This window comes from Sceloporus undulatus, chromosome 8 (assembly GCF_019175285.1).
Source record: "Sceloporus undulatus isolate JIND9_A2432 ecotype Alabama chromosome 8, SceUnd_v1.1, whole genome shotgun sequence".
In the NCBI taxonomy this organism is placed as follows: domain Eukaryota; kingdom Metazoa; phylum Chordata; class Lepidosauria; order Squamata; family Phrynosomatidae; genus Sceloporus; species Sceloporus undulatus.
In genome coordinates this window covers 25,428,577-25,440,445 of record NC_056529.1, presented here as the reverse complement: position 1 = coordinate 25,440,445, position 11,869 = coordinate 25,428,577, and the positions used below count along the sequence as shown (strand labels likewise).

Here is an 11,869-nt window from a genome sequence, read left to right as displayed (position 1 = left end):
ATTATATGTTTTATATTATTTTTATAGAGATTTTGGAAGTGTTTGTGATTAAGAAGACTCCTAGGTGTGGACCTTTAAAGGTGACATTTTGTAATTTCAAATTCCTTAATGGTGTATATAATATTATATAATATGTATATAATGAATGTATATAATATGTATAGAATATGTAATAAAATGTATATAATATGTTATCTAAGATGTATAATATGTTATAATTATAGTATATAATAATGTATATACGATTAAGATTAATAATGGTATATAATATGTGTATAGTGTAATATGGTAGATATATTTGGTAATAATTAATATGTTGATAGGTTTTATACTAATAAAGGGTGTATATGATATCGATATAATATCTATAACTTTATTTGTATAAACATATACCAATACTCACATATACAAATCAGCCATCACACATATAACGCATCGCATAATCCTCCTAAAATGATATTTCCAATTCTTGAGCTGGAAAAGCCTGGCCCCTTCGTGAAACCGTGACTGAAAGTTGGTGGAAAAGCCTCAAAAGTAGGTTTTTTAAATTGTAATTGTAATTTATTTATTTATTGGCAGGTGCAAAGACGCTGAGCGATAAAAGAACCTGGAGGTTCCCCCATCTGGGGCGACCACTGCTCTGAGAAGACCTGCAAACCGTTGTGGGTGAGATGCAGAGATCCCACAACGCTGAAGATCCCTTTTCTTTACAATCAAAAGAATATTTTAAGGACCCACCGTCGGGGTTCGTATTTTTAAAATACGCTCGTCCATCCGTGCAGATTTGTTATCACAGATTGATTCATCCTCATCTCGAGGTCTCCACTTTCCTCCCTGCACCTCCATCTCTACTGTTCATTCTTCTCCTTTGCCGACTGTCTGCCCCTGAAAGCGAGCGCTGCCGAGAGGTCTTCTGCAAAGACCCACATTGCGTACAACCGCACAAGTGTTCTTCTGGGTACAAAAAGGTAGGTTTGGTGTAGTTAAAATCCTCTAGATCTGGGAGAGAGAAGGCTAACAGGAGAAAAAGTGGACTTAGGATGGTAGGATGGTTTCAGTGGAGAAGGCAAATGTTTTATGCGAACCTGGGATGATGAATGTACCTTGGGTCTTCAAATACGACCTAGTTTCTGTTGTTGTTTGGTTTTGTCCTTGGAAGTTGTTTCTGGCTTACGACAGCCCTCCAGGTGAACCCATCAAGGGTTTTCCTGCAAGTTTGTTCAAGATTGGCAATGCCCTTCCTTCGAGGCTGAGAGAGTTACCCACTGAGTTTCCTTGCAAATGGGGATTGAACCCTGGTTTTCCCAGAATCTTAGTCCAACATCAACCACACATATCCTATGTTGGCTTTGGCATCTTTTGTATTTACTATTACTCTATAAACTTCCCTGTATGGATTGAGGAGGGTCACAACATATAAAATGCAACATAATATGACCAGCACAACACCAGTTTGGTGCAACACAAATAGCATCAGTTAAAAGAGCACATGAAACCAATGCATATTAAAATCAGTCAGTACTTAAATGTCTTAGCAGAGTTTAAGAGTGTGGTAAAGGTGTGAGCTGATATTTTCTATTATTGCTGCTCCTTGGCTGTGATTTTGATCACTCTCCTGGCTTCTTGGCCCAGAATATGCATCTGTTGCCTAGTCTTTTGACAGACCTTTGCAAATTCTCCTTCCAAGTTAAAATCTAGTCACTCTTTTAGGATGTGCAGGTTCCGATCTGTCCCTCCGGCCACGCTCCCATCCCAGTCAGAAAGGGGGAGACGCCAGACCTGTTGTCAGTGCCCATATGGACCGAGATTGCAAACCTGATTTCTGCCCAACGAACAAAAGGTAAGGAGCATCTCTCAAACTGTTCACAGTTTGGTAGTGGTTGCAGTTTATTAATTGCTGTCCAGGTCCCTCTATCACAATTGCTCAAGATGCAGACTTAAGGCAGCCATGGGTTCCTTGATGAATCCATCTATCTGGACAATAGCCTTCCTCTTGGGGGGCTAACACAAGTTCCCTAGCTTCCTACCTTGCTATACCTGAAGCTGCATTTTCTCTGCATCTTACACCTTTCTAGTTTGTCGTTGTCGTTACTTCCCTTGAGTCATCCCCACCCATGGCAACCCTGTCTGTCTCCTAACTATACTGATGTTTTTGGGGAAGGTTTTAGACTTCACAAACAAGTGCTTCAACCCAGGCGCAAAAAGAGAGAGATGATGAAGCCTGGTTTGCGACCAGTGGCACCAACCTGTCCAAGCATAGGCACCCTCTGGACCACGCCTGCCCAGGGCAAGCCATGCCATTTCCCAAAGCAGGGTAAGGATACGGACTTGGGGGAGCTGGTAGTCCGCGCTGGTTGAAGCAGATGTCTGCTGAAACATCAGGTCATGTTTGGGAAGACTGTTCTAAAGCAAACCTGTGAAGTTACCAATACAAGTTGTGGCCTGACTGAGTGTGGCCCATGTCCTCTCCAGGGACTGTCCCTCAAAACATTGTCATTGTAGTCTCACCAAAGCCCATACTTGTGGTAGCACAAAGAGCTTATCTGGCCCCAAAAATCTTAGGGCCTGGGATATGCCTGGTTGTAACCCTATGATATCGGTTCAGCAGTGGGGTGGGAACTGTCTACTAAGGGATTGATTTTAATCAGTGAGTCAAGAAAGAAAGGGAGCTGGAGAGGAGCTGCACTTGCCAGGGATAAAGGACTGGGCTGCTTTCCCCTTGAATATGTTATGTATGCAGGGTCCATGGGATTCACATCCCTGCTATAGAGTGAATGTAACCAAAGATGCGTCCTCTACCTTAAGCAATATACAATAAGTATTTTACTGTATTTTGGAGTAAGGGATGATTCATGCTTGGGAAGATCAGTGTGGGCAATGGCTTGATCTGAGATTATGGAACAAACTAACTAGTTGAGTAGTATGCAAAGGGAGCTTGAAATCTCAAAGGTGCTTACAAGATCTGCAGATCAATCATCCCCCAAAGCATGTAGATGATAGTTGCTTTCTTGTAATACAGTGCAACCGTTTCCCCTCAGCAAAGGACTCTTTGCTCCATACAGTGAAACTTCAAGAGTAGTTGAAGGGGAGAAATACTGTAACAAAATGTGGGAACACAACACAGTTGGCGGAGGACGTGGGATGCTGAATGGCTGTTTCTTGCAGATACGCTGCTTTGAATGAGATCGCTGAAATCCCAGACAATGACTCTGAATTATCAGCTCTGCAAACAGTAGTCCGGGGTCACACTTGTCTGATGGCTGGGATCTCGAGCTTGGTGTCCTTGTGACAAACAGTCACACAATTCCCTGTAACAGCAACGGTTTAAAAACTATTAAACCCGAACCACTCGGATCCCAGGTTCATTTGAAAGGCTGTAGTCTTTCTTACAAACATGTCCTGTTTTGAGATTTCTGGGGAGACCTTGTCTCGTCTTCCACTCCAATGTACATCGGCAGCAGTAATAAACATCTGGGGCGCAGTGCTGTGGAATTGTGGGATTTGTAGTTTTTGTGAGTATTTAGCCTTCTCTATCAGAGAGCTCTGGTGCCACAACAAAATTGACAAATACACACATGCCATAACACTGAGCTGTGGAAGTTAAAGGTGGGCCAAACTGGATTGTTTCTGCAGTGTCAGATGTAGAGAAAAACCTCTTCAATGCCCCAAGCTGTATTGTGAATGTTCTACATCAACAAATAAATAAACATAAATAAATAAACAAACGAACAGCTCACTTAGAAAGGCTCTGTGTCTCCTTAATAGTCAAACCCTGTATCGATTATGTACTGCTTTTCTGTTCAGGTCCCAAGCGAAATGCTGGACGTCTTACAACCAGAATCTACAAACTACCTCATCCTGTTGTTTGCGTGCGAAAATCCTTTTAAAACTCTATGCTTTTCTGTACAACTTTTGTATATGCATTTCTTTCAATAAACGTGTCTTTTTGCAATATTGGTGTTGCTGGGCCTTATGATTATATATTAACCTTTATTTGTTAAAATAAAGCGCTGAGTTTAAAACACTTAATTAACAGATGCAAGTGACCAACTGTCTAACCTGTAGAAAGTCAAGGGTTGCAAGGGAAGGAAGACGGTGATTGTAGTTGTTGCTGTTGGATAAGCTTTCAAGCTGACTTTGGCTTATGTTTTCTGATGTGACCGTCTTGGGTCCCACTTTAGATAAAATAAATTAATAACAAAATGAAATATAATAATAATTGGGCAGTGAACATGCGGGACACCTTGTTTTAAGCATTTTATTCACCAACGAAAATGAATCATTTATAACCCATATTATAGATTCAAAAAAGGGATATGTTTGAATTTTTGTTTTCCCCTTCTGGGCTTTACATATAATTTGTTAAAAGGCCAAAATTGTGGTTTTCTTGTTTGTTTGTTGTGGCTGATGGGAACTGCAATACAACAATCTGAAAATTGCACCATTGCTACCTTGATAATGCTCCTGAGGTCCCTTACATTTAACTGGTAAAGATGAAAAAAAGCCCTTATCCAGGTAAGAACACCTGAGTTTTTGGTTGCGACTTTCCGTATTGTATGACTTTAGTTGCAATATCAGTTCAGCCACAGGATGTCCAACGAAAAGAAGCTTGTTTCTTAGTTCAGCCACGACACATATGTGTCGTACACACTGTTAGTGCCATTTGTTTGTTTATTTGTTTATTTATTATGTTTATTCACATCCCACTCTTTCCCCAGGATTGGGATCAGAGCGGCTTCACAGCATTAAAACAGTACAATTAAAAATAATTTAAATACATATATAAAAAAGGAATTATTATGGTATTAAAACAGATAGTTATTAAAAGAAACAACATCAGTTTAAGAAAAAACTATAGAGAAAAAGCTGGAAAAAACCGTGGTATCTTATTAGATTTATTATAAGCGCTGTAGGTTTAACACAATGCTGCCTCTGACTGGATAATGATATGTAATTTTAATTTAATTTTAATCTTTCATTATTTAATTCTTGATTATATGATATTTTTATTGTAATGTTGGGAGGGGAAGGAGGGACTTAAGGGATGCATTTAATTTAATGTTGTCTTTGTGTGTTTTTTACCTGAAGTTGTAAGCTTGCCTCATCCTGTGGGAGAGCGGCAAGATAAAACCAATTTTTTGTTGTTTGGTTATGTACACTTTGCAATTAGAAAGTACATGCAGACCTTGCCATGTTACCTCCACAAAAACCGATGGGATTAGTTCAATATTAAATTAGAAGGGATAAGTAAACAACACAGGTTAAAGAGCATAGGGCCTAACCAATCAGTGTCAGGCGCAGGAAACAGCGATTCAAGTCATGTAGATATTTATGTATTAGTATAAGTATTTAGATAGGGATTTTATAGGTTTTGGTATTATTATTATATTTTATATATTACTATGTATTAATAATTAAGTCTTAATATGTTATTATATAGTTTACGTAATAAATGTTATTATATGTTTACTATATTATAGTTTGTATTATATAATTATTATAAATGAGTAATCGATTATTATTATATACGAATCTCTAATTACGGTTATTAGTTTAATAACCTACGTACATTATATATTTAGCTGTTATTTACTATACTTGTATAACTCATTTAACTCTTAATATAATCATATCATGCATACCTCATTAATAACTATGATATATAGCGTCCTACTCCTCTATACCTACCTATCCTCTTATGCTGCTACTGGGTCGTGTGTGTGTGTGTGGTGTGTGTGATGTGGGGTAGTATACTACTACTACCTACTATAGTATACTCATTTCGTATTTTGCTCTCTAATTTTCCTTAAATTTCTTACTGCTTCCCCTTTGACCTCCCGTGGCACAGCCTGGGGTTTAGTACGTTTAGCGGAGCGGTGACCTTTTACGCCCGAATGTCCCCAGCCATGGACCTTGTGGGGCGTCCCGCTCAACACATACTCCCCAACAACCTCCACCAAACCCGAAAACAGCTACTGAACGGCCCGAGTGGGCGTGACCCAACATAAACGCCCTGGTCCCAGCGCGGGCCAGACCGGACGCACGACGTCACCTCACGGTGGCGCCTCGACCAACCTAGGACAGACACGCCCGGGCGCGGTCACTAACGCGCCCGCCCCTCCATCACGGACTCAAACCCTGGTTTTTCTTCCCTCCACCCGCGTAAACGTCGCGACGAGCGCGAGCCGGCTCTGCCGCCCCCCCGCCCACCTAGCGTCGCCATGAATATGTATATAATATGTATATAATATGTATATAATATGTATATAATTAATATGTATATAATATGTATATAATTAATATGTATATAATATGTATATAATATGTATATAATTAATATGTATATAATTTGTATATAATTAATATGTATATAATATGTTTTATACTAAATAAAGTGTGTATATATATATATATATATATATATATACTTTATTTAGTATAAAACATATACTCAATACTCACATATAAAAATCAGACATAACAAAACATATAACGCATCGCATATCCTTAAAATCGATGTAATTTCAAATTCTTGAGCTTGGAAAAGCCTGGCCCCTTCGTGAAACCGTGACTGAAAGTTGGTGGAAAAGCCTCAAAAGTTAATTGTTTTTTAAATTGTAATTGTAATTTATTTATTTATTGCAGGTGCAAAGAAGCCTGAGCGATAATAAAGAAGAATGGAGTTCCCCAATCTGGGCGAACACTGCTCTGAGAAGACCTGCAAACAGTTGGGTGAGATGCTAGAGATGCACAGAACGCTTGAAGATCCCTTTTCATTTAACAATAAAAGAATAATGTTTTAAGAGACCCACCGTCGTGGTTCGTATTTTTAAAATACGCTCGTCCATCCATATTTGCAGATTTGATTATTCACAGATTTGATTAATACGTTCTCTCTAGGAATCTCCACTTTCCTCCAATGCAACTCCAATCTCTAAATGTTCATTCTTCTCCTTTGCAGACTTTCTGCCCCTGAAATGCGATGCGTGCGAGGAGGTCTTCTGCAAAGACCACATTGCGTACAACCGGCACAAGTGTTCTTCTGTGTACAAAAAGGTAGGTTTGGTAGTTAAAATCCTCTAGATCTGGGAGAGAGAAGGCTAACAAGGGAGAAAAAGTGGACTTAGGATGAGTAGGATGGTTTCAGTGGAGAAGGCAAATGTTTTATGCGAACCTGGGATGATGAAATGTACCTTGGGTCTTCAAAATAAGACCTAGTTTCTTGTTTTGTTTTGGTTTTGTTCCTTGGAAGTTGTTTCTGGCTTAAGACAGCCCTAAGGTGAACCCATCACAGGGTTTTCCTGGCAAGGTTTGTTCAGAGATTTGCAATGCCCTTCCTTCGAGGCTGAGAGAGTTACCCACTGAGTTTCCTTGGCCAAATGGGGATTTGAACCCTGGTTTCCCAGAATCTTAGTCCAACAGTCAAACCACTATCCTATGTTGGCTTTGGCATCTTTTGTATATTACTATTTACTTCTTATTAACTTCCCTGTATGGATTGAGGAGGGTCACAACAATAGATTAAAATGCAACAATAGATTGGGCACAACACCAGTTGCAAAACAAATAGCATCAGTTAAAAGAGCACATGAAACCAATGCATATTAAAATCAGTCAGTACATTAAATGTCTTAGCAGAGTTTAAGAGTGTGGCTAAAGGTGTGAGCTGATATTTTCTATTTATGCTGCTCCTTGGCTGTGATTTTGATCACTCTCCTGGCTTCCTTGGCCCAGAATATGCATCTGTTGCCTAGTCTTTTGACAGACATCTTGCAAATTCTCCTTCCTAAGTTAAAATCTAGTCACTCTTTTTAGGATGTGCAGGTTCCGATCTGTCCTCTCTGCCACGCTCCCATCCCAGTCAGAAAGGGGGAGACGCCAGACGCTGTTGTCAGTGCCCATATGGACCGAGATTGCAAACCTGATTCTGCCCAACAGAAACAAAAGGTAAGGAGCATCTCTCAAACTTGTTCACAGTTTGTGAGTGGTTGCAGTTATTAATTGCTGTCCAGGTCCCTCTATCATCAATTGCTCAAGACTTGCAGACTTAAGGCAGCCATGGGTTCCTTGATTGAATCCATCTATCTGGAACATAGCCTTCCTCTTTGGGGGGCTAACACAAGTTCCCTAGCTTCCTACACTTGCCTATACCTGAACTGCATGTTTCTCTGCATCTCTTTAACCTCTTCTAGTTGTCGTTGTCGTTAACTTCCCTTGAGTCATCCCCAACCCATGGCAACCCTGTCTGTCTCCTAACTTGATGTTTTTGGGGAATGTTTAGATCTTCACAAACAAGTGCTTCAACCCAGGCTGCAAAAAGAGAGAGATGATGAAGCTGGTTTGCGACCAGTGTCACCAGAACTTCTGTCTCAAGCATAGGCACCCTCTGGACCACGCCTGCCCAGGGCAAAGCCATGCCATTTCCAAAGCAGGGTAAGGATACGGACTTGGGGAGCTGGTAGTCCTTCGCTGGTTGAAGCAGATGTCTGCTGAAAACATTCAGGGTCATGTTGGGGAGACTTTCTAAAGCAAACCTGTGAAGATTACCAAATACAAGTTTTGGCCTTGACTGAGTGTGGCCCATGTTGCCTCTCCCAGGGACTGTCCCTCACAACATTGTCATTGTAGTCTCACCAAAGCCCATACCTTGTGGTATCACAAAGAGCTTATCCTATTGGCCCCAAAATCTTAGGGCCTGGGATATGTCCTGGTGTAACCCATATGAATTATCTGTTCAGCCAGTGGGTGGGAAAATGTCTACTAAGGGATTGATTTTATCAGTGAGTCAAGAAAGAAAGGGAGCTGGAGAGGAGCTGCACTTGCCAGGGATAAGGACTGGGCTGCTTTCCCCTTGAATATGTTTATGTATGCATGGTCCATGGGATTCACATCCCTGCTATAGAGTGATGTAAACCAAAAGATGCAGTCCTCTACCTTAAGCAATATACAATAAAGTATTTTACTGTATTTTGGAGTAAGGGATGATTCATGCTTGGGAAGGATCAGTGTGGCAATGGCTTGATCTGAGATTATGGGCCAAACTAACTAGTTGAGTAGTATGCAAAGGGATCTTGAATCTCAAAGGTGCTACAAGATCTGCAGATCAATCAATCCCCCAAAAGCATGTAGATGATAGTTGCTTTCTTGTAATACAGTGCAACCTTTCCCCTCAGGCAAAGGACTCTTTGCTCCATACAGTGAAACTTCAAGAGTAGTTGAAGGGGAGAAATACTGTACAAAATGTGGGAACACAACACAGTTGGCTGGAGGACTTGGGATGCTGAATGTGGCTGTTTCTTTGCAGATACGCTGCTTTAATGAGATCGCTGAAATCCCAGACAATGACTCTGAATTATCAGCTTCTGCAAAACAGGTGAGTCCTGGTGTCACACTTGTCTGATGGCTGTGATCTCGAGCTTTGTGTCCTTTCTGCAACAAGTCACACAATTCCCTTGTAACAGCAACAGGTTAAAAACTATTAAACCCTAAACCACATCGGTCCAGTTCATTTGAAAGGCTGTATTCTTTCTTACAAACATGTCCATGTTTTGAGATTTCTGGGGAGACCCTTGTCTCTGTCCTTCCACTCCCAAATGTACATCTGCAGCAGTATAATAACATCTGTGGCTCAGTGCTGTGGAATTGTGGGATTTGTATTTTTGTGAGGTATTTAGCCTTCTCTATCAGAGAGCTCTGGTGCCACAACAAATTGCAAATCCCACAATTCCATAACACTGAGCTGTGGAAGTTAAAGTGGTGTCAAACTGGATTGTTTCTGCAGTGCAGATGTAGAGAAAAACCTTCTTCAATGCTCCAAGCTGTATTGTGAATGTTCCTACATCAACAAATAAATAAACATAAATAAATAAACAAACATAGACAGCTCACTTAGAAAGGCTCTGTGTCTCCTTAATAGTCAAACCCTGTATCTATTTGTACTGCTTTTCTGTTTCAGGTCCCAAGCGAAATGCTGACGTCTTACAACCAGAATCTAAAACTACCTCATCCTGTTGATTGCTGTCGAAATCCATTTCTTAAAACCTCTATGCTTTTTCTGTACAACTTTTGTATATGCATTTTCTTCTCAATAAACGTGTCTTTTTGCAATATTAGTTGTTGTCCGGTGCTTTAATTAACAGGATGCAAGTGACCAACTTGTCTAACCTTGTATAAAGTCAAGGGTTGCAAGGGAATGAAGACTGTGATTGTAGTTGTTGCTGTTGCGATAAGCTTTCAAGCTGACTTTTGGCTTATGTTTTCTGTATGTTAGCCGTCTTGGGTCCCACTTTAGGATAAAAATAAAATTAATAATAATAATAATAATAATAATAATAATAATAATAATAATTGGGGCAGTGAACATGTGGACACCTTGTTTTAAGCATTTTATTCACCAACTAAAATGAATCCTTTTATAACCCATATATTATAGATTCATAAAAGGGATATATTTTGAATTTTTGTTTTTCCCCTTCTGGGCTTTTACATATAATTTGTTTAAAATGCGAAATTGTAGTGTTCTTCGTTCTTGTTTGTTGTGGCTGATGGGAACTGCAATACAACAATCTGAAAATTGCACGATTCTCACCATTGCTACCTTGATAAATGCTCCTTTGTGGTCTCTTTACATTTAGTTTGGTAAAGATGGAAAAAAGCTCCGATCCAGGTAAGAACACCTGCGTTTTTGTGTGACTTTCCAGTATTTGTATGACTTTGGTTGCAATATCATGTTCAGCCACAGGATGTCACAACGAAAAGAAGCTTGTTTTTTAGTTCAGCCACGACAACAATATTGTCGTACTACACTGTTAGTGCCAGTTGTTTATTGTTATTTATTTACTATGTTTATTCGCATCCCACTCTTTCCCCAGGATTGGGACTCAGAGCGGCTTCGCAGCATTAAAAACAGTACAATTACAATAATTTAAAATACATATATTAAAAAGGAATTATTACGGTATTAAAACAGATAGTTATTAAAAGAATAAAACATATTTTTAAAAGATAAAACTATGTATAGAGAAAAAGCTGGAAAAAAACCTTGTGTATCTTATTATTAAGATTTATTTATAAAGCACCGTAGGTTTACACTGCGCTGCCTCTGACTGGATTAATGATCATTTAATTTTAATTTAATTTTAATCTTTCATTCTTTTAATTCTTGATTAATTGATATTTTTATTGTAATGTTGGGAGGGAGGAGGGACTTAAAAGGATGCATTTTAATTTTATGTTGTATTTTGTGTGTTTTTACCTGACATTGTAAGCTGCCTCAATCCTGTGAGAGAAGAGGCATATAAATAAAAATTTGTTGTTGTTGTTGTTGTTTATTTATTTATTTATTTATTATGTACAATGAATTAAATTAAAAAAAAGACCTCCCAGTTGTGTCCACTCCAAAAAAAAAAAAAAAAAAAGAATGGAGATTAGTTCAAATATTAAATTAGAAGCGATAAAATAAACAACACAGGTTAAAACAGCATAGGCTAACAATCATGTAAGGCCTGGGAAGGCTTCAAGTCATTTTATATATTATATATATTATATATTTTGATTTATATATTTTATATTAATAATAATTATTTTATATATGTATTATATATTTTATTATGTGTTTTATATTATATATTATATAATATACATTTTATATTATTTTATGTGCGTATTATATATTTTATGTATTTTATATATTATATAATTTATATATTATATTAATAATTATTATTTTATATATTTATATATGTATTATATATTATGTTTTATATTATTTTATATAATATATATTTTATATTAATAATAATTATTTGATATGTATTATATTAATAATTATATATATATATATATATATATATATATATATATATATATA

The 11,869-nt window shown here is 38.2% G+C and overlaps 1 protein-coding gene across 3 annotated transcripts in view; it reads left to right on the top strand.

The window, feature by feature from the left end:
• The window catches only part of ZFAND2A (zinc finger AN1-type containing 2A), a 10,474-nt gene extending 362 nt beyond the window's left edge, over positions 1 to 10,112 (top strand). The window contains exons 2-7 of one of the 3 annotated variants that reach the window (XR_006105143.1): positions 6,646 to 6,732; positions 6,962 to 7,056; positions 7,816 to 7,947; positions 8,282 to 8,433; positions 9,174 to 9,373; positions 9,956 to 10,112. Coding sequence is in view for 2 of the 3 variants with exons in the window: in XM_042480692.1 (XP_042336626.1) it covers positions 6,678 to 6,732; positions 6,962 to 7,056; positions 7,816 to 7,947; positions 8,282 to 8,433; positions 9,305 to 9,373; positions 9,956 to 9,974 (522 nt within the window). In the remaining variant the exon portion in view is untranslated. Of the gene's footprint in view, positions 1 to 6,645; positions 6,733 to 6,961; positions 7,057 to 7,815; positions 7,948 to 8,281; positions 8,434 to 9,173 lie in introns of all 3 variants that reach the window. The other 2 variants (XM_042480692.1, XM_042480693.1) reach the window with 2 other exon arrangements.
• Positions 10,113 to 11,869: the final 1,757 nt, after the last annotated feature.